Raw genomic sequence first — 22,307 nt, forward strand, 5'->3', positions numbered from 1 at the left:
AAACTGCGTCATCTTTATATCCTATATGGCGCATGCGCGTCACGCTCATTGATAACAAAAAATGGCGCCATTCGCCACTGTTGCCAGATTTTAAATTTTCCAGCGCAAACACAAGGTAAAACTAAACCTATAAAACCTGCCCAACTGCAAAGGAACAGTGCAAATTTAAACCTCTAATAAAACTCATGTTAATATCACTATATGTTTTACTCATAATCTATCGCTAATATATTTGTAGAATAATTTAGAGAAACAGAACAATGTAACATTTATTTTTCATAATGTAGGACTGATTTTTTTTAAGTTTTCAAAATGTACATTTTTCTAAGAACTAATACATTTTTAGAAAAAATTAGACAAACCCTAAAACTATAAGAGGGATAAATGTGCTTTTTATATTTTCAAAGCTAAATACCAAACTGCTGCTCCAGTATGTCCTGACTCTTATGGAGAGTGAAGAGTGTCAAATGATAATAAATAACTTATGTAATAATTATTTAAGTGTGCCATTAATTCATTAAAACTCTTCACTGTTCATAGATCTGTCTTTTGATCCATCTTTAAATAATATAAGTTTATTCACAAATTGCTTATTTAAAAAATGTAAGTAATGTTTTGTAAAATAAATTCTTCTTTATCTTTGATTATTTTTTGCAAATATAACTCAACAGATCTTAATTAAATGTTCAGCTTGGATTTAATTTAAATGTAAATTATGAACTTTTTGTCATCTTGATATGTCTGAACTAAATAAACTTTATTAAAAGTTTATTTTAATAAAGTCAGAATCCAGAGCTGTTCAGATTACTACCAACTTCAACTGTGATCTCTACAGAAACAGAGACGCTTGGTCTTCAGTGAAACCACCTGTCAGATCAACTTTTCTGTTGAAAAATCGTTTAGTTTCAACCATATTTATTATCTTTCAAGTCCCTTACTTAACTATTAACCATTTATTTAAGGAAAGTTGTGAAACTGCAAAATAAAACAGAATTTTCCTCCACTTGTCAATTTTCTCTAATGTGTTTTGAAAAAAACATTCAACTTAAAGTAGCAGTAAAGCTGAACTGATAACGTGCAGAGGTTGCATAAAACAACATAGCGATCAAATTGTGTATTAACAGGCAAGACAACAGTTCAGTGTGGCTACACCGCCTAATAACTTTCTGCCATGGCAGCACAGTGCTTCCTGTACATGGAGGAGAAAAATCATAGCAGTCTCTCAGTTCATTGAGCAATACAGAATATAAGCTTTCAAATAACTTATTTATTATATTTTTATACTACCATAAACCATAAATAGAGTTAAAATGTAAATTTTCTGTGTGTAACTGATATATTTTCTACATTATGCTAAAACCATATCTATGGTTGGGTTAAATTCTCTTTCATGCTCAGTCTTTAGTGTAAGACAGTTTAGGACGCCCCCTTGTGGATTGAAGTAATTCCTTCACTCCTTCCAGAGCCTGAGATTTATTGCTGGTGTGTTTTTCAGAGAAGAAAAGCAACACATGGAAAACATTTAACATTAATTCCTGAAGGTGGGGTCTCTGTGTGCAGGTGAGGTTTTCTGAATCAGTGGGACTGACCACCTGTCTGAGCTCGGGGACGTGGGAGGGGCTCACGGCAGGATCTGTCCTAGGATGCCCTCTTGACTTGGTGGTGGGAGACAGTAGGACTCTGGCTGCTGTAACATCACTGTCTCCCACTCCCAAGTAAGAAGCTGCTGCTGAACTGCAGAGCTCCTTCAGTGACAGATTGCTGCATCGGAGCCCAAAGGAGCATTATTGCAGCTCCAGCAGCTGTTAGACTTTGTAACATCACTGCTTCCTTCTGGTATTTGCACATTCCAGCTGATATTTGCAAAGTTTTTCTGAGTTTTGTGAATAGTCTGTCACTTTTTTCTATCTAGACATATGCACATTTTGTGCATTTTTTAAAATTATTCAACTCAGTTGCACATTTTTACTAATCTGAGTATGCTATTTATAATAACTATACTGTATTATTTTCCTTATGTTGTAAATTTGCCGTTAGTGTACTACAACTGTCCTTTATCATTCCTCAGTTATGCTATGTGTGTAACATACCTGCTATAATTAGCATAATTTGTAATTAGCTTACATCATACCGGTATTATTATGACTATTTATATTAACCTTACAGGAGTAGCAAGCTAAAAAATATATATTTGATTTAAAATGCAGAGGAGTATTTAAATGTGCCATATCATTTAAACTACACACAATCTCCACTAAACTTTATATTTTGGTCTGTCTGATGATGTAATTTTAAAATATTAAATGATTAATAATTTAATCAGTTACTCAGTACTTGAGCAGATTTTTTACCAAATACTGTCATGTTCTGTGTTTTTCTGTGTCCCTGAGTCTCCTTGCTGTCCTGTCTTCCTCTTGATTGTTTGCCAGGTGTGTCTCATACTGTTTTACTTGAATAATTTCTTGACTGGCTACTTTTTACTTTGAGTAAAAGTATGTTGAAGTCGTGCTACTCTTACTTGAGTACAGTTTTTAGATACTTTGGATACTCTGTCTGTATCACCGGTGTAGTTTGGAAATATTTTCTTTACAGCTTGAGATACATCATATATTATTGGTTAATTTTATACATCAATCATGTCAACACAACCAAATGTAAGTCAATGTCACTTAAATAAAAAAAAAAGACTGTTTTAGATTAGATGAAAGAAGGAGTGAAACTTAATAAAAAGTGAAACCTTTTATTTGATTTAAGTCAGAATTTCTTCAGAAGTTAACAGACTGTTGTTTTGTGCTCTGGGTGGTCTGAGACTTCCTGCTCATTAGCGACCAAAAGTAATCTGCTTTTTCCTGTCTCTTTCCCAGCTGCCACATGTAGGAAGTTGTAGCTTTTATGAACAGCTGGACTGACACCAAGAAGACATTTGCAGAAATGTAGCATAACTTGCACATGTAGTGCATTTTTGCAATTCTTGTGTTTCCAGTTCCCAATGGAAAATCAAACAGTGAGTATTTTCATTTGTGTCTGTGTTGGATACAGTTTTGGTGATTAATTTGTGTGTTTATGCATTACCAGGGAAACACTATATCTGGTGCAGTTGCCCAACACGGTACCAGAAATCTGTTGACCACAGCTCTTAGGGGGAGGGCAGGGAAACGTTTTTGAGGAAATGGGTGTAGAGAACCCCTCCTATGCCCAACTCTGCATTCCTCCTCTGCACTCTTTTCTTCAAGTTAATTTTTCCAAACGCCTCTGCAGAAGAAAGACGAGAGGAAAACAGCAGAGCAGCAGCTGAACCATCAGAGAGAACCATCAGGAGTTTATATCCTGTTGCTCTGAACATAACGGTAAGTTTTTTCTTTGCAACAGCCTGACGCATATTAGATTACACCAAAATAGGTCATTGCATGTTTTTATGAAGATGTTAACCAGAGAGCTTGCAGATGTAATTAAATGTCCTAAAATAGCTTTGGACTGAATGTTTTACACAAGTAGAATGATGGTTTTATGTATTTATGATTGGTTTGCATTTGTAAGATTCCAAAGTTACATCTGCATATAGTCAAAGAGTCGTACAAACACATTTCTCTCTGACCACTTCCTGACAATAACAGAGCAGGGAAGGATATCAAACCTCCCTCTCTAGAGTTTTACTGTAGACATATTACGTTACACTGACAATGGCAACGTACTATGTTGCTTATAAATCAATTTGTTCTAACTGGAATGTAAAAGTGAAGTTTAGCAAGAAGAAGAAGAAACAATGAACTGATACTTATGTTCAAATTCAATCCTAAACAAAACACTGAATGTCGGGATTTATTGGAAAGTTATTCCAGAGATCAGGGTAAAAATGGGAGGAAAAAGCTATGAAGCCAGATGTATTTTTCATCAACTAAAGGTTTTGCTAACAGTCCGAATATTAGGCCGTACACTTGCAACATGGTGTATTTATTTCAGATAAGTAAAGTGGAGCAAGATTTAAATCTAAATGTGATTACTTTCACTTTCATCATAGTCGGACGACGGCTGGCTAGATAATCAAAAATGTTCTTTTTTACTGCCTGCAACTTTTTGGACAAACTGCAGCTGAAGGGAGAACTAAATCTATCACAACTAAAACATCTAGGTAAACATACAGCTCCGGAAAAAATTAAGAAGCCACTTAAAATGATCAGTTTCTCTGATTTTATTCTTTGTAGGTATATGTTTGAATAGAAAGAACATTGTTCTTTTGTTCTATAAACCTACTGACAACATGTCTCTGAAATTCCAAACAAAAATTTTGTATTTATTTAAATGAGAAATGGTCAAAATAACAAAATAGACCTCAAATGATGAAAAGAAAACTAACAAGTTCATATTCATTTAGAAATAACACTAATGTTTTAACTCAGTTCAGAAATCAACATTTTTTAATAACCAGGAGGTTTTCAAAGTGCAGTGGGCTCTTTATATTTTTCCAGAGCTGTATACAGAGGGTAAATAAGTACTGAACTCATCACAATATCTCATTGTAAACATATTTCTAAAGGTGCTATAGACATGAAATTTTCACCAGGTGTTGCCTAGCATTACATGTAACTGTTCCTCTATGTTTTGAAGCTGTTCATTACCAACAGAGGCTCTTGTACACAGTATTTAATGAAAATCAATAAGTATTCAATACTTTTTTCTTGTGTCATTTCATATTGTTACACATAACTTAATTTCAGATTTTTATTTATTTTGGTTTCTTTTCATGCATGGATTACTTGGCTTGGCATCAACACCAGTAATGTGTCAATAGCGTATTTAGAAATATGTTTAAAATGAAAAGTTGCGATATGTTCAATACTTATTTTACTCGCTTTACTTATTTTACTTGTAATATAAATGAACACGTCATTTATATTACAAAGTGATTATTTAAGAATGTTATTTCCCCTTCGCAACAGGAAAGCAGAACTGAGTGAATACAGCCTTTTCTACTCCTGCAGGGAATTTTAAATATATGTGACATTAATTAACTTAATTTTCATAAATCAAACTCCTGATTTAATTAGAGGTTTTTAATGAATTAGTCTTAGCAGCATGATTTAAGTCTTTAAAACAGTTCCTGTGCCTTCTGGTTGTTAAATATAGCAGAAGATTACCAACCTTCTAACAGAATCACTTCGTCCAACATCCTTGGTGAAAAACTTTTATGTTTGTTTGTTTGTTTGCATGATTTAAGGAGTTTCAAAGTTTGCTTCAGAAAGTGGATGGAGCATGAAGTGGCCCCACCTTCACTTCTCTCTTTCTTGTGCTTTGATTAATAAGATCCTCATCACAGATGAAAAGCTGAATGATGAAAGAGCTGAGTTTCCTCAGGAGCCACAAATTAACTCCACTTTTATGTGTCATTTTAGAACATGCAGAGGGAAAAATAAAATGTTTATCACTGGTAAAGCAAAATTGTCAGTGTCTATTGGAAGTTATTTAAATGGTTAAACAATAGTTTCTTCTGTTTTAACACCACAGGTTGATTGGCCGTAGGACATACTTTGCTGCAAACAGCCATGGTGCGTCTGCTGGTATCCGTCACTGTCCTGCATTTGGTCAGCTTGGCCATGCTTTTCATCGCCACTCTGGAAAAGGTTGGACGAAGAATTAGTTTGAATGTGCTCTATCCTTGTTGAAACACTAGAGGGCACCATCATACCTTCTGCTTTTACAAAAGGAAAGTGTCCAGAGCTTTTAAATAATTTTGGTTTCATCGTTGCAGTCCTGGTGGGTTTGGACAGAGACAGAAATCACTGACCTTTGGCACAACTGCTTCTACATGAACTCCACGCAAACCTGGGTTTGTGCAGCAGCCACTGAAAGCGGTAACTCATCAACAAATTCCTCAACTTATCCAAATTAGATTCTTCTTTTGAGGTTGGATGTTTGTTGTTCTATCTTACACTCCTTTTTTCCCCACTTTTCCCAGACTGGCTTCAGTCCGTTCAGGCCCTCATGATCCTGTCTGTGGTTTTCTCATCCGTCTCTCTCCTGGTTTTTCTGGGTCAGCTCATCTTCTTGTCCAGGGGACGTCTCTTCTACTTTACAGGCCTCTGCCAGGCATTTGCAGGTAATTTTATGACTTTATCTTAGTAAATATTAAAGATATAAAGTGGATCTCAAACATGTATGCTATAAAAAAAATGTCACAAATGATTTTAACACCTTTTTGACATCAACCTGTACAATTAAACTTAATACAAACAAATCTGAGATGAATTTTAAGAAATCTGATTAACTTTAAATAAAGTTCAGACTTCTGAGTCAGATTTTCTTGGATTTTGGAAAGGATCAAATGGATAAAAAAATTACTCTACAAATGTATCAGTCAAGACAAAGAAACGCTGCTTCCAACAAAATCAATAAGTATTTACATACATGATGTCATTTGTTTGATCACCTGCTCAGTTCTTACTCATTTTTAAATAACATTTCCACTGTTATTCCACACTTTTTCTCTGTAAATAGTTTCTTTTATCAATATTTAACACACATGCACAATATGTACATTTTTGTAAAAGTGATCCGGCTCAGTTGCACGTCCCTTGGATAGTGAGTTTTTCTAAGAACTGCAGAGTAGTTTTGTACAGTATATTATCATCACTATTATTGTTGTTAATCTTGTCTTTTATGCATTGTTTTTAACACTTCAGTAACTCTTTTTTTGTGTGTGAGCCTTAATATCTGATGCTTCTGTTACACCTGAATGTCCCCTTTGTGTTTCTATTCAGTTTTATTTATTAACACAAATATTTGCTCAAGCTTCCAAATAATTAAATTAAGGTTTTAACTGTGCAAAAAGTCCAGTCTTGAGTTTTCTTGCTACTAAGCTGACAGTAGGCTGTTAGAGTTATAACAAAGAAGAAGGGATTAATGTCGAAAACTAAGCCTTAAAGTACGTGTAAAGTCCTAGAGTTAGTAAATCCTGCAGCACACAGAGTTCAGAGGTCACCAACCTTCTTGAGAGCGAGTGGCTGCAGACAAACTCCATGTGAAATGAGTTCTGGACGAGCAGCTGCATCCAAAACTTACGTCACCAAGTGGGAATGCAGATCAGCCTCCGGAGCAGAGGAGAAGGCTCTTTAGAGGGACAAATCATGCTTTCCTGTCTGGCTAAAGGCCCTGTTCATCTTCCCATATCTGAATTTTTCAGGGAACAAAGTGACCAGATCAGACATTTTAGAATAATTATGAATGCTTTAGATAAGGCCCATATTGGATTATTATTATTTTTTGTATTTTCCATGCACATAGGGCCTTTTATAGCACAATCAAGTAACTGTGTTAGCTACAGTTGCTGTAAAAATGCTGTATATACCAAACATGACTTAATTTGACGCCTTGAAATTGGGCTTCTATCTTTTTAAGACCGTGGTGTCAAACTTCAGTCCTGCAGCTTTTAGGTGTCTCCCTGCTTCACCACGCCTGGCTCCTATATTATATTAATATTTTGATATAAAGCTCAAAAAAGTTTTTTACTTTTAAACTGGCACTCGGAGAAATATTCATATCCCTTGCAAGCACCCAGACTCCTCTCTCAATGTTTTCATTGCACACTTAGGTATTTTAATCAATCCCATTGTTCCAACTTTGTAGGAACAATTTGCCTTCTATTGTTTCAAAATGACAGCCCACAAGTTCATAAAGAAATGTCTATAAAGACATGCATGAGTGATATCAGTGTGGAAGAATATGGGGGAATTTTACTGCCACAAGTCGAGAGCACACATATTCAGTCTGAAAGCAGGATTTCAGACTGAAGGAAACAAACGCACCCAGTACAACACTTTTATTCTATTGGCTGAGAGGTTGCCAGGCAACGGTACTTTTTCTTCCAAGAGAGCAGAAAAGAATTTGCATGCGAGCAGAGAGGTTTGATCCGAACAGAGACCAATTCTGAGCGCGAGGAGAAAGGTTTGAGAGAGCGCAGTGAATATTTGAAAGAGAGCAGAAGTTTGGAGTACAAGCACTACAAGTTTTGAGAAGCAAGTCATGAAGTCCTGCTTTCAAAATGAAAATATAAGCGCAAGTTTTAAAAGTTTTGAGAACAAAGACATGAAATCCTGCTCTCAAATTGAAAATGTGTGCTGTCAATTTATCTATTTCCCCATAGAAGAACTTGACTGACCTGTTACATTAGGTGAGAGCCAGGGGAGTTTCTTCTAAAGATAAGCTACAAGCTTAGCTTAGCTGTCTGATGAACTCAAACTTCAGCTTTTTGGTCATTATTTCAGAAAGTGTGTTAGGCAGGAAATAACAATGCCATGGATAAGAATAGGAACACCAAACTGGCAGTAAAAAATGAGCTCACCAAAAGAAAAATGTCTATTTAAAAAAAAAAAAAAGACTCGGAGAACTAAAACTCAAACCTCTGTGGGACACCTGAAGACGGTTTTGGACACAAGATGTCCTCTCAGTCTGTTATGTGGAGAAACTTTGAAGCAGAATTGGCAAATATTACCAAGTCAACATGTGTGACGCCGTTCAAAGAAGACCAAATGAATCAACACATTATTAGTTTAAGGGCGTACACACTTATGCAATCAGGTTGTTACACCTTTATCCCGAAGATTTATTGGTTTAGCAAATAATTTACATCACATTAAAGCTGGGAAAACTACCCGAAATCATTTATTATACATGTCATGTTTAAAGACTTTAACATTTGAGCCACATTACCTTTTTTAACATTATCTTTATAATCTTAAGTTTTGTCAAATACTGAATTAAATAACCATTGGTGCAGCTAGATTGTTTTTGGCCCAGTTCTGGAGGTGAAAAGCACCGGTGTTGGATTCAGGCTCTGTGGTAGATTCTGCAACGTGTCAGTAAATATGACATGTTTTTGTTATTCTTGCAGGTTTTACAGACTTTGCCGCTTGCCTCATCTTCACCTTCCACAGAAAGGAGATTCTAAGCCACTCCAGAGATCCAAGCAATGGACGCTTTGGCTTCTGCGTCATCCTGGCGTGGCTGTGCGTCCCTCTGCTTCTCGTCAGTGGAGTCCTGTACGTCCATCTGCGAAAGAAGCAGTGAAGCAAGAAGAAATAAATGCATAAAGGGAGCTGTTTTCAGAGAATCTTTAAATAGAACGAGGTTAAATGTCCAGGAGCGACACATTTTATTTTCTTTTATTCTCTTGTGTGGTGAAATAATCTTGATAGCATCTCAGAAATGCTTTGAGATCTAATCTCATTGTGTAATATGAAGCATTATGAAAGAGAAAAATAAACTCATAACTTGGTTTTTAATCATTGTTTGGGATCATTTTGAAGCACTCACGTTGCTTATTTTAATATTTTCAAAGAAACACGTTGTGAGATCTCTCCTTTACTGGAGAGAGTTTCTGTGTTAATGGGACTAAAATATGCATTTGGATTTGTTTTGTGCGTTACACAAAGGCACTCCAAGAATATGGCACTGCCAGCTGTATGAGTCTTTCTCTTTCTCTTTGTGTTTTAATCTGTAGCTCATTTGTGGCATTCAGTGTTTATCTTGTCAAACTATGACCTCACCATTTTTCTGCAGAACTGAATGGGAACAAATAAGGAAGCAACTTGTGCAACTTGATACTTCATAATATCTAGAAGTATTTCCTACTAAATCAAAAAAAAAGCGATGTGATTGCACCTGTTGCCTGCAGAAAGGAAGGCTGCCTCGCCACAGTAACAAGGTAAAATGTTTCCTATTAACCCATCCATCAGGCCGAACCAGTCTGTAAGGATAACTGTGAGGTGAACGTCAGATACCTGGAAATACTGTTCAAAGCTCACACACCTCTAGGAGAGGTGGAGGGACAAATTAGCAGAAACCAAACATCCAAGGCAATATTGTCTAAATAAAGTGTCTAGCAAAAATATTGTATTTTTGTGATACAAGCACCACAAACCTAAATGTGCTTCAAAGGCTTTTGAGTGAGAAATCAACACAAAGCGCATCAATGAAACGGAAGGAAAATTACACGTCATGCATTTGTATTAAGCTCTCGTCTTTCACTGTAATTACACTTGCAAGTCTGTACATCTTTACCAGCTTTGCACATCTTGGGACTGAACCTTTTACTTAATCTTCTTTTCAAAACAGTTCAAGCTCAGTCAGATTTGAAGGAGCGCCTCTTTAAACATCAAGTCTGATTGATTTACGTCTCAGCTTTGAGCCAATCTAATACTTATGTTTTTTACTAGTTCTCTGGTCGTGTGTTTACTGGCGACCTCTTGGTGGAAAGTCAACCTCCTCCCAGCGAAGTCTTGTGCAGCTTCAGTTTAGTGCCCTGCATTAAACTCAATCCATCTTCCCATTAGTGCTGACCAGATTGTCTGTCACTACTGTTTGCTGTGTTTCCTACTTGGCTCCAGGGCAAACTCTAAATGGAAGATCTCACAATTTGTAGAGTGCAGGACAAACCCCTTTCGGATAAGAGTTGAAAATTCTCATCAAACTGGTTCTGATTCAAGTTGGAAGATGTAAATCACAGACGCTAACAGAACCTTATGTTTCCTTTTCCGAGGATCCCAATAGGAGTTTTGTCACCACCTAGTGGCTGGAATGTGAACTAGTTAACAGTTGTGCATTTTTTTCCCTTGATGAATATAGGCGATATCTGTACCCGGGAGTGTGCAGCCAAGTGATTTTTCACTATTTAGTTGTTTCTGAAAGACTGATGATAAATACAAAATTATTCAAAAACAATTTCTAACCGTTTTTTTTTTATTATTGCAATGGAATAGCAGCCTCTGTGACTGTTCAGGAAAGGGATTTTGTTGAAGAAGGTTGTGCCCGGGGTCTTTCTGCGTGGAGTTTGCATGTTCTCCTGCATATGTAACATACTCCATAGGTAAAAAAAAAACACACATTAATTAATCACTCTGAACTGCCTTAAGAAGTGACTGTGCATGGCTGTGTTTTCTGTGTGTCTTTATGTTGCTTTCTGATGGATTTGCAGAGTGTCCAAAACCACCCCTGAAGATATAGTCCATCCCTCCATGCAGCCCTGCATCGCTAGACATGAATACACACAATGGATGGATGAATGTTTACAGTATGTTCCTAATGTGGCTAATTTGCATCATACCTAATGATGCAAATTAGGTGCATCCTTCTGTAGGTGCATAATTCAAAGGAACAATAAATATTTATTGTTAATATAAATTTATAATAATTCAGGCACTAAGGAGCAAAAGATTATCCTATCAACAGATTCTCCCACCTGTGAATCTCGACACATATCAGGCTGAAAAACTTTAAATACAAAAGGAATTCCAAACTTTTCAGAATCTTATGTGCAAGAAAAAACATATTAAAAACCTTCTTCCAATTCACAATTATGTGGCAATTTGCGTTGAGCTATTCCATAAACACCCCCATGAACTCCACTGAAGAGTTGTGCAAAAATGTCGAAAAAGTCTGAATGATAAGAAAACATATTTGCATTGCTGTGAGGACTGAAGGGATTGGGCGACGACAGGGTGTCTCACAGCACGACGCCATGTGTCAACTGCTCTGAATGTCTGGAATCTGAGAACAATGTCAGCAGGAAGGAGTGGAGGAGTTTCAGGAGAGCGATCAAACTCACCCAAGGGGAGGGACTTGTGACCAAACACAAGCTCACCGGCAGCGCAGCAGGTGAGGAGGAATGCTGTGTGTCTTTTTTACTTGTCATTTGGACTCGCGGATGTTTTTGCTCCTCCGTTTATGGAGACGGAGATGCTGGAGATTGTAAAATGTGGTTAATGTTTTTCCTTAATCTGGAGAGGAACCGTGGAGACTGAGATATCTGACGCCGTCTGGACAGATTGTAAAATTTACTCAAGTGAAGACATCAATACCGGATGACTGAACCTGGACATTTATTGGCAGCCTGGACGTAGAATGACCTGTTGTGAACAGGAAGACCAGATTTGCTCTACAAGGTGGAAATGATTTGAAGGGACAGTGCAGGCATCACCTGGAATCATGTCGAACTCCCAGGAGCAGAGTCTGAATGAGAATGTGGTTTTCCTGCCGGTGGACGAGTCCTCGCCTCACTTCCTCCACTCTGAGCGAGAGCGCGAAGCCGTGGAGAGGCTCCTCAGCAGCGGACCCGAGGCCTTCTACGGCTCCATCGGCCCGGAGCTTTCAAGCTACTTCTTATCTCCTCAAGAGGTGAGTCGGATAAGCAGCTGGGCTGAGAGCTATCACTTCCACGAGCCGCTGGTGGGAGAGCAGGACGGAGCCGATAGGAGCGTCGACTCGGAGAAGATCTGTTCCACCTACAACCCCTACCAATGGGACGTCCCGGTCCCCAACCTGGAGCTCGGCTGGCCGGAGAAACCCGCCGGGGTTCTGAAGAGCAGCGTCACGGTCCACTCCAGCCACCCTGCTGAGGAAGACCTGCAAATCAGAGAGGTCATCAGGCGACACTTACAAGCAGCCAAAACGGTACGTGAATGTTATTCTGAAAACAAAGCATCATGGGAATAAATACGGTTTAGTTTGGGTTAATATTGTACTGTGTAACCCCTAAACTGTCATAATGACTCTGGTGTCAACAGCTGCAAACTTTTACAAAATGTTTTTTTTTTTTTTTACATATTTGTTAAAACTGTCGCTATGTTTTGACAGCATATTATGAGACAGATAATCTGTGAAAATACCAAACTCCTCCACCTCCTCCATGAGCTACTGTTGCTGTCTGAAGGAAGGTACTGCTGTCAGTCTAAAACAACCAATCAGAACCAGGAGGAGGGTCTCAGCGCTTTCAATCAACTTTGTGTACACGCTGCTAAATTATCTAATAGTGGAGAAACAACTTACTGTTACAGAAAAACCGTTGTTATGCTAACTAGCCTGACCATAGAGGTGAACTAGCTGTAGCATAGCAGAGGCAAAGAGGGAGGGTGTGAGCAGTGCGCACACGAGTGTGATTAACAACACTAAGACACTTCTCCTTGTTCTGATTTCTGCAGATGGCAGTAAGACCACATGGGGAAGAAGGCAGAGGAGCTCAGTGTTCCCACAGATTATCTCTCATATTATGCTGCATATAAATAGTTTTAACAAATATGTAAAAATACTGCAGCTTTAAAGATGAGAGGAAACTCTAAACTTTAAAATAAAACTTTCCACACTGATTTTACCAAAAATAAATTTTTACATGATGAAAGTTGAAGTTTGCATTTTTAGATACGTTTTAACTCAACCAAAGTGCGTTTGTATGAATTCACGGAGCTTAAATTGAAGTTGTACTTGCGTGGCGCATGAAAATTAGACAAAATAAATGCAGCAAAAAGACAGAAGGCAAAAAGTAAAGTAGCTCTAAATCCAAAGATTGCAAAAAAAAAGAAAAGAGGAAGTTTTACATCTTCTAACCTCTCCCCCCAAAACAGAAAGGAAACAAACATCCCTTTAAAGAAGCATCACTTTAAAATATTAGCTAAACTCTCTACACAATCAAGCATCTGACGCCCACATTTAAAACCAACAGTGACAGAAAGAGAGGGAGTGTGTCGTGGTTTCTGAAACCCTGCTGTGTGTTTTGCAGGTAATCGCCGTGGTGACGGACCAGTTGACAGACAACGCGATCATTTTTGACTTGCACACGGCCGCCTCCCGAGGTGTGCCCGTCTACATCATCCTGAACCAAAGGTCTCTGCAGCAGAACTTCACCCTGAACAGGCTCAGGCATCCCGTGAGTCAACACCGAACACATGGCCATTGTTGTTCGATACGTGAACTTCACGGCCCAATGAAAGCCAAGGCGGACACGTCCCATATATTGCATGTGTGACTTGTTGCGTAGGCACGCTTATAATGGGAATGTAAAATGTTGATTTAACCGCGTGTGGTTTAGCTGGTTGCACTGCATTCATGTCTGTCTCTGTTTCTTTGGAATGATGAAAATATGGTCTGTTAAAATTAAAAGGAAAATCGTCACTACTGATAGTGACCGGATCTGCAGTCTGAGATGATCAGACTGTTTTCCAACCTACGCAAAGTGACGTGTCTGTACGTGATTTTTAGAGTAGAGTACACAAATACTAAAACAGCTGTACACATACAGCGCTTTGCAAAAGTTTAACTTCACCACATTTTCTGCAAAGTATTTAATTTAAATTTTATATGAAAAGTCAACAAAGTTGTTTTTTGTTGTTTGTTTTTAAAGGCGATTCAAGGTTTACAAATGATAATCTGAAAATTGTGACGCTTAATTCGTATTCAGCCATCTTTACGCTGATACTTTAAAATAAAATCTGGGGTAGCCAGTTTCCCCAACTGGATTTAGGCCTTTGACTTTGACTAGGCCATTCTAAGGCATGAAAACACTTTGTTCTAAGCCTTTCTCCTGTAGCTTTTGCTTTATGTTGTTTTCCTGCTGGAAGGTGATCCTCCACCCTGCGTTCAGTTTTTTCAGCTTTTCAACACAACGGTTTCCAAGCGGTTACCACGTAGGACAGAATCAGCAAGTTGCAAACACTGTTGGGTCACAAAAATGGTTCTGATCGGCTTACTAAAAATATAGAAATAATTGTATTGTTAAACTCTTAACTGCTCCTGCTCCCGACAAATAAACTAAACATGTAACATTTAAATATAATATTGTTAAGATTTTGGTCACTTTTTCATATAAAAGTGACCAAAACCAAAATTTTCATTTTATACATTTGACATATTAGATATAAAATCTTATTCTGGTTTTCCAAATGAGGCTTACTAAAGTCATTTACACATTCTTAGTTTTAGTCTGGAATTCCTAATGACTAACTTCTATTGATGCATTAAGTTTCTCTTTCTCATTTCTTGTTAACTTTACAGTCTGGTTCCTGCATTTGTCTCGTTTTGGACCGGTTTATATTCTTTCATTTTTCTTGACTTACTCTGAACTTTCTGGTTTGTCTGTTTGTTTAAATAAGTCACTGAAGTAGCAGGTCTAAACATGTGCAGGTGTGAAACGATGTGACGCTGAAGAAAAATAGACAGAATTAAAAGTCCAGTAAAAATAAAATTTAAATACAAACATGTAAAACAAACAAAATACAAAATTTAATTTAATCATCAGGCTCCTAAACACATTAATAATAAATTTTTACTAACACATTTTTGCACACAGTGGTTTAAATCACTTTTCAATCTCAGTCTGTCTGACTAAATGGAGTTAAGCCATAAGTATTCAGACCCCTGGCAGATTTAGATGTAAACAATTTATTTTACTAACATGTTTCTTCTGCATATTAGATAATAATATTAATATTTTGTAGAATCTGTCCAGGGCTTTATTATGCTTCCATAGATTTTCTTGTCTTGTTTTGAATTAGTTTGTAATTATTTTGTTTATGCAATATAATTAATTTACTTGGCTCTTTAGCACATTAACAGGGTTTTAATTACATATTTTTGATAATTAATGCGTTGGTAAGGATTAAATAAGTGTAATGTAGTGTAAGCTAATACTTTTGTTCTTGGTTAAGCACATTTCCTTCTGGTTGCTTGTTTTCTTGTCTTTAAAAACCTGTTTGAAATAAATAAATCAAAGATTAGCGTGATGGTAAAGAGGCCGTCCAGCCTCACAGCTCATCACTAGACATAAATAATCAAAATGCCAGTTTCAACATGAACAAAACTGTTCATCAATTACTAAAAAAGGTTAGATTTTTCTTTTTTAGTTTTGAGAAGAGCTGAAATATTTTTTGACATTAACATTTTATAATAAAACAGGTGATTTCTTAGTGTTTTCCTCATTTAGAATATTTAATTATGTTTAGAGAGGCTTCCTTCATATTTACCAGCATACCTAAACTGATTGATCCACATTTTTCCGTCTGCTTTTAGCCAGAAATGTTCTGCTGGTAGGTGTACTACGTGCCTTTTTTTCATTTACGTTTCCTGTTTGCTCTTCTTCAGAAACGTTTCAGCCGAGTGCTTCGGATTGTTTTCACGCTTCGAACTTCCTCTTCTGTTCTGACAGGAATTTAATCCTTATTGTCGGCTCGTAATGTTTTATAATCGAAAACAATCAGGTTCAGAGAGACGAATATAATCCATTTCAGCTTCAAGTCAGTTTATTTATACAAGCGTCAGTTTGCGTCACATCATTTGATCATTTAGTAACAGAAATACGTTGAAATAACATAAATTTAGAAATGTGTTGTGGTCACTCATTTCTATCAGTTTATGAACTGATAGAATTTTTTTTAAGTTAATAACTCAATAGTTTTAAGTGCAGCATAGGCAATATATAAATAATGACAAATAATTCAAATTTATTCCATGAACTCATTTTTGTTTAAGTTAATTTTATATCTACAATGAAAGCCGTATTGATCATGGACTGTTTATTGATAATTGTTTGTATATTATGGTCTTTACTTTTTATAAATCAGAATGTGGTGAACAAATAAAATTAAAAATAGCAGCCAAATATTTTTTTTAATGATTTCTACAGAAAACGATTTGTTGTAGCAGAAAAAGCACCAATAGGCTATTCTAAGCTGTTAGTTTGTTCCAATGATATATAAAATCTAATTGATTCTAATTATCAAATATTGCAGTCAAGTTCAGCTTATTATTCAAATTGGCTAAAGAAACATTAGACGATTGCTTACGTCGTGTTGTTGACTTTCCAGAAATCTCTCATACTGAGCATGCATGTGGTGACAGTGGAGAGGAAAAACTCTCCATTAGCAGGAAGAACCAGGACACCAGACCTTCTATTAAAATTATAGAGCAACACTCAGTTTCTTTCAGCTTCAGTTTGACTTTGTTTGTTTGTTTTTTTGTCTCTGTCAGTACATGCGGGTTCGGGTTATTGGCGGGAAAACGTTTTGCTCCAGGACTGGAAAGATGGTGGTTGGCGAAATGAAAGACAATTTCATCCTGGTGGATTTAGAGGCAGTGATTCATGGCAACTACAGGTGAACAAAAATGTCATTATCAAAGCATTTTACACATTTTTTGTTAGTCAACTAACCGGATATTTCTTCTGTTTTCCTTCAGCCTCACCTGGACAGACGCTCATCTTCACCGGCAGCTTGTCACAGTCCTGAGGGGCCCGGTTATCGACTCGTTTGACCGAGAGTTCAGGATCCTTTTTGCTGATTCGGTCCCTGTTCCCGACACTTGGGGAGTCGCAGACAGCCCTCAAGTTTACAACCACTACCAGACCAAAGACTTCTCACGCCTCCGGCAGCAGCTCTCTGCTGAGTCTGAGATCACAAACCCTCCTCCTCCGCCTGCTGACATCTTTCTGGACTGGGAAGCGATGGGCGTTCTTCAGAGAGACAGCAGCCGGCCTGCGTCTCTTCTGGGTCTACATAAGGAAAACATAGTTGAAAAAACGTCACAGCTGGAAATAGATAAGGACAGCCCCACTGAGGACAGATTTACCCACAATGAGCACCTGGTGTGGAACAGGAGAAGGTACGGTAGCTGGATTATCTCTCTTTCTCCTTGAAGACAAGAGAATACAGGTCAACGTCGATATAACTTAAATTTTCATAAGTGTTGTACCGATAAATCAGTCCTGATTTCCTTTATTTTGGAAGACCTGTGACCAGCCAATACTTACGTGTGAAGCCGATGTTATCCACCAGTCTTATCTTCCTCAGTAAAAGTCTAAAAATCTTCTCTTTTTCTTTGCCGTGAGAGAAATTTGACCCACCAGGTCATGTCTGCAGGTTTCCAGTTAACAATAATCATCCCACTGTTACCAAATGAGCAACTTTCTAGCAACATTTCAGACAAAAGTATCAGTATTGATCCAAATCGGATTCAGCTGGTCATGCTTGTTAAAGATTGGCCAGAAAATGCCACCCCTAATTTTTATGCATATTTTAAAACACAAACCAAGCTAAGATATCTTTTGTCTTTCTTATTCATGTAATCCACAACAGCAGATGCATTTTTTTTTTCCTGGTCGTGTTCTGTTTCTGAAATCTTCTTACATTCAATCAACAGGATGAATGAAAATACATCCCCGCTCACAACCAGAGTGACAGATAATTCAAGAACTATCAAGTGAGTTTTTTATTGGCATTCACAGACGTGGAAAAATAGGTTGGCACCTCCGATTAAACCTTCAAATTAATGCTGAAACCATTCATCTCCACTGCATTTTTCTATATTCTGTCACTTTAAAGGGACAAACTTTCTTAGGACTTTGCATGATAGATCAATGCAAAGAATAATGTACAGTTGTGAAAGGACAATATTAAAACGCCACATGACCTGGTATTTTAAAGATTTGCACTCTAAGAATGTTCCCAGGCGTTTGGGAAAAGAAACAGATCGACATTTTTACAGGAATCCTGCTGGAGTATTTGTGTGGAACATTTCATGTTGTTTTCCTCTTCCAGTTCAGCAAATTTCACATGCTTAATTTTTTAATGGTAGGACAGAAATAGCTTTGTTTCAGCATGATTTTCCTACAGCTTATTGACATTAGTGCACAAATGGTTCCCACGGAGTCCTGGTGATGCCAAAATGCATCTATTTGCAGCAGTTTTCTACAGGGGTGCCAACACATATTTCAATGTCTGTATTTGTCATTATACTGATCAAGAACTTTAGCACTTGTTTCATCCAAAAACTTGCCTGAGAATTGTTTTATCTCTGCAGCAGCAACGCAGAAGTACTGTCAACAAACCCACCAGCTGCCGAGGGAATAAGCAGGTAAAATCATTAATATACCAAACTCCTCACACAATAAAACGTAGCTAAATTAAATAAAAATCTGTTTTCCCTGCAGGCCTGAGTGTCTGATAGAGAGGAACATATCCAGGGAGCTTTCTGCAGAGAGAAAGCCAAATAAACCTGAGCGGACAGTAACTAGAATCGATGTTCCTCCAGAAACAACAAATAAGTTTTATTCCAAGAGACGATCAGTTGCTCTGATGGAGAGTTTTGAAGAAGAGGATAACAAAACAGACGATGTTAGTCTGAGAGAGCGCAGCTCGTCTTCCACAGTGAGTATCTGATCCTTTAATACTAACTTGAAAGCAGAGATGAACAGAGCATCCTAAAAAATGTACTCAAGTAAGAGTAGCGCTACTTAAATATATTTTTAATCAAGTAAAAGTAGCCATCCAAAAAATTTACTCAAGTAGAGCAAAAAAGTATTTGGTAAAACTGATCAAATTATCAATCATTTAATATTTAAAAGTTACACAATCAGATGGACGAAAAGAGGAAATTTTGGTATTTTAAGGTCAACACTGACAATAATTAATGTAAATAACAAAATTATAACAAATTTAGGCAAAAGAAAATTATTCCAAATCAGTTTCTTTCAATAAAAAAAACTTATGAAACTTTAACAAAAAACAAATGTGTGTCTGGTGAATTTTTGCTTAAAACACATTTGTTCTTCATTCAGTGGGTAGAAAATTTTAATTACTCAAGTACAGCGTAGTAAAAATACTCCTAAAAGTACATTTTTCCAAAAAAAGTTACTCAAATAAATGTAACTGAGTAAATGTAACTAGTTACTACCCAACTCTGCTTGAATGCTTGATTCTGTTCTCTGCTTTTCCCAGGAGAAAAAACCTTTAATCCTGAAGGTGCCGCACCGGGGCAACTTCAGCTCTGTGAGCGACATCATGAGGAAGCTCAAGCAGGGAACGTCGGCGATGCGGAGGAAAGAAACGAGCTCCACCATGTCGGACCGGACCCAGTCCATGATGGACCTGAGCGAAAACAATCACAGCGACAGGAAGGCCCCAGTGCCTCGCTTTCTGACCAACGTGAGCGTTCACAGTATCTACTGATACGACCATGTTTACTGCCCCATGTTTACTGCCCCATGTTTACTGCCCCATGTTTTCTGCAGCGGATGGAGAGAACAGAACAGAACAGAACAGAACAGAACAGAACAGAATAGAATAGAATGGAATAGAATAGAACAGAACAGAACAGAATAATCTGTTATTTGTTGCTGTATGAGCAGAATTGATTTGTGCTTTCATTACTGTCAAATACTTTTCAAACCTAAACATAAACAGCCATATAATAATAAGATAGGCTCTGAAAACAAACAGTCTTATGAAAAAAGTTGATTATTAAGCTATGAGATGTTGGTTAGTTGTGACAAAAATAATTTCTTGTTTTGAGCGCAATAGAAATTGTCATTTTAAAACTGATAATCCATCAGATAATTAATATTTGTATATTTTTTTACTTTTTCACATTTGTTGTCCCAAAACGCCACCTTTGTTTGGAGAACATGAAGAATATTAATGTATGTTACTTTGGGTCTGATCTTAAAACATTCAAAATAAGGAGCGCTAAATTGCACGTGCAATTTGTGAATGTGTGCAAACTGCGGATTTTGTGCGGGCTTAAAACAATCAACATGAGAGCAGAGTGTCTATGACAGAAAGATAAAGTCGAAAGCCATAAAGTTACAATAATAATAATAATACATGTCATTAAAATAAGTATTTTAAAGTGTTACAGTACAGCAAAACATTTCAAATGAATCATTTCCTGGTGATATTTCTCATCTATTTTTTATTATCTTATTGTATATCTTTTTAATGCTCCATATATTCTGACAAGCTAATGTCTTCATTGTCTTCATGCTTTTCAACATCTCTAAATATAGACGCAAAAACATCTATATTTTTTTTATAGATGTTCTATCCCTGCAATCTTTATAGGTATAGAACCAGATTGCAGGTTCTATACCTGAACTTGCAATCTGGTTCAGGTTCACTAAACCTCATTTGTTCTGCATGCTAATGAAGGCAGATGTGCTAAATTGCATCTTTGCTCTACAATCCTGGTTTGCACACTTTATCAAGTTTGCACCAATTTTAATACCCACAATCCTTTTAAAGATCAGGTCCCTAAACTTCACTGCTTTAAAAAGTGAAAATATTGAAGCACAATTGAAGCAGAGCAGCAAGATTGAAGCATGAAAACGATCCAAAGTACTTTAGAAGAGAAAACTGAAAAGGTACCTAAAAAAAAAAAATGCGGTTGTCTGACTTTATTTCAGCAGAGCAACGTTGTGTTGATGAGACGAAACTAAAAATGACACGTAGTTTACCAGTATAATATATCCGCCAACTAGAATGTTCATGTTTAGAAATGAGAGAAGCATCGCTAAAGCTAAAGCTAAAGCTAAAGATAATGCTAAAGATAATGGTACTTTACCTGTTTTTATTTGTGGTTTTATTATAACATTTGCATTTCAAAAAATATTTAAGACCTTCCCAATAATCAGCGTTACACAATCAAACCTTCTTTTTTATAATTGCTGACCAGCTTTTTTCATGTTTCTACTGATTTTTATTTATTTATCTTTAGTGATTAGCTTTGAGGTTGGAAGGCCTCTTTACCATAACACTAATATTTAAAGCCCTCTACAGTTTCCTTTGACTACACAAATATGTGAACTAACAGATTCATCACTTTGAGAAGTAACTAATAATTTATTTCTTTTTCTGTTTGCTCGTTTTCCAGCACAACTCGGATCAAATGACGCCCGCGTTGGCGCTGATGCAGAGGAGGAACGATGGAGTGAAAACTGCTCTAAATCGACATCCAGCAAACTTTATGCCCACTGAGCGACCGCGCAGCTCCACCTTAAACTCCACCTTTAGCTCCAGCTTTTTACTGAGAAAGCTGAAGTCAGACAAAGAAGAACCTGCACTATGATGAAGGACAAGAAGAGAGACTTTACAGCGTTATTAGCTCCTGAAGCCGTGACTCACAGAAGGCTTCACCATGCAAAATAAACACTCAGATGCTTTATTTGTTTGAATGTCACTAAAAATAAATTAAATACTATTGTTGCTCAGGATAGTGTGAAGTTTTATTTGTATTATTTGAAAAGATCCAATGTCTTGCATTTATTTATTTTTACTGTATTTAATAACTAACTAAGTGACTTTAATGTGTCTTACGGGGATTTTATGTGATAGATTCACAAATTATTGTATCGTTGTGAAGTGGAAAATAAATAAGAGATGAGTCTAGTGTTTTCAACTTACAATACATGAAAATTTGGGATTTGAACATGACAAATATGCAAATATGCTGAATTAAATACACTGTATTGCCTCATCTGGCTTCACACTGAGGTGAGAATGAGTTATAGTCTTGATCCAATTTTCATATGAAGAAGTTAATAGGAGAACCTATTAACTTCTCTGAAAAGGTGGTTAAGGGATCTCTGAGATTTTTCACTGTACCTCCAAAAGAATACATTTATAAGGTCAGACACTAATGTTGGACAAAAAGGTCTGGCTCAGTTTTATTCTTAATTCTTCCCAAAGGTTTCAAATCAGGTGTAGGACAAACCATAAACC

General features: G+C 36.9%; 2 protein-coding genes across 4 annotated transcripts; both read left to right on the plus strand.

The window, feature by feature from the left end:
* Positions 1-3,106: 3,106 nt before the first annotated feature.
* Positions 3,107-9,275, plus strand: LOC116709732 (epithelial membrane protein 3-like). The gene is made up of 5 exons (XM_032548382.1): positions 3,107-3,347; positions 5,503-5,618; positions 5,747-5,849; positions 5,954-6,094; positions 8,885-9,275. Exons 2-5 carry the CDS (start codon positions 5,541-5,543, stop codon positions 9,058-9,060), a joined length of 498 nt encoding a protein of 165 aa, XP_032404273.1. The 5' UTR covers positions 3,107-3,347; positions 5,503-5,540; the 3' UTR covers positions 9,061-9,275.
* A 2,260-nt stretch (positions 9,276-11,535) lies between these two features.
* Positions 11,536-21,988, plus strand: fam83e (family with sequence similarity 83 member E). 3 transcript variants are annotated; one of them, XM_032548384.1, is made up of 9 exons: positions 11,536-12,441; positions 13,544-13,690; positions 16,786-16,910; positions 16,993-17,415; positions 17,953-18,012; positions 18,613-18,666; positions 18,743-18,963; positions 19,533-19,736; positions 21,460-21,988. In XM_032548384.1, the coding sequence occupies exons 1-9, from the start codon at positions 11,977-11,979 to the stop codon at positions 21,561-21,563; spliced, it is 1,803 nt and encodes a 600-aa protein (XP_032404275.1). In that variant the 5' UTR covers positions 11,536-11,976; the 3' UTR covers positions 21,564-21,988. The 3 variants fall into 3 exon arrangements, with proteins under 3 accessions (XP_032404275.1, XP_032404274.1, XP_032404276.1); XM_032548383.1 differs by having other exon boundaries at positions 11,537-12,441; positions 18,743-18,959; positions 19,530-19,736; XM_032548385.1 differs by having other exon boundaries at positions 11,538-12,165; positions 18,743-18,959; positions 19,530-19,736.
* The last annotated feature ends 319 nt before the right edge of the window (positions 21,989-22,307 follow it).

Source organism: Xiphophorus hellerii, chromosome 20 (assembly GCF_003331165.1).
Source record: "Xiphophorus hellerii strain 12219 chromosome 20, Xiphophorus_hellerii-4.1, whole genome shotgun sequence".
Classification (NCBI taxonomy): domain Eukaryota; kingdom Metazoa; phylum Chordata; class Actinopteri; order Cyprinodontiformes; family Poeciliidae; genus Xiphophorus; species Xiphophorus hellerii.

Bases quoted from the DNA above. Each gene is read 5' to 3' on its own strand.
- LOC116709732 (XM_032548382.1), top strand. From the start codon at position 5,541: ATGGTGCGTCTGCTGGTATCCGTCACTGTCCTGCATTTGGTCAGCTTG. The intron at 5,619-5,746 runs GTTGGACGAAGA...TCATCGTTGCAG, and splicing joins TCATCGCCACTCTGGAAAAG to TCCTGGTGGGTTTGGACAGA. The intron at 5,850-5,953 runs GTAACTCATCAA...CACTTTTCCCAG, and splicing joins TGCAGCAGCCACTGAAAGCG to ACTGGCTTCAGTCCGTTCAG.
- fam83e (XM_032548383.1), top strand. From the start codon at position 11,977: ATGTCGAACTCCCAGGAGCAGAGTCTGAATGAGAATGTGGTTTTCCTG. The intron at 16,911-16,992 runs GTGAACAAAAAT...GTTTTCCTTCAG, and splicing joins GTGATTCATGGCAACTACAG to CCTCACCTGGACAGACGCTC. The intron at 17,416-17,952 runs GTACGGTAGCTG...TTCAATCAACAG, and splicing joins CTGGTGTGGAACAGGAGAAG to GATGAATGAAAATACATCCC.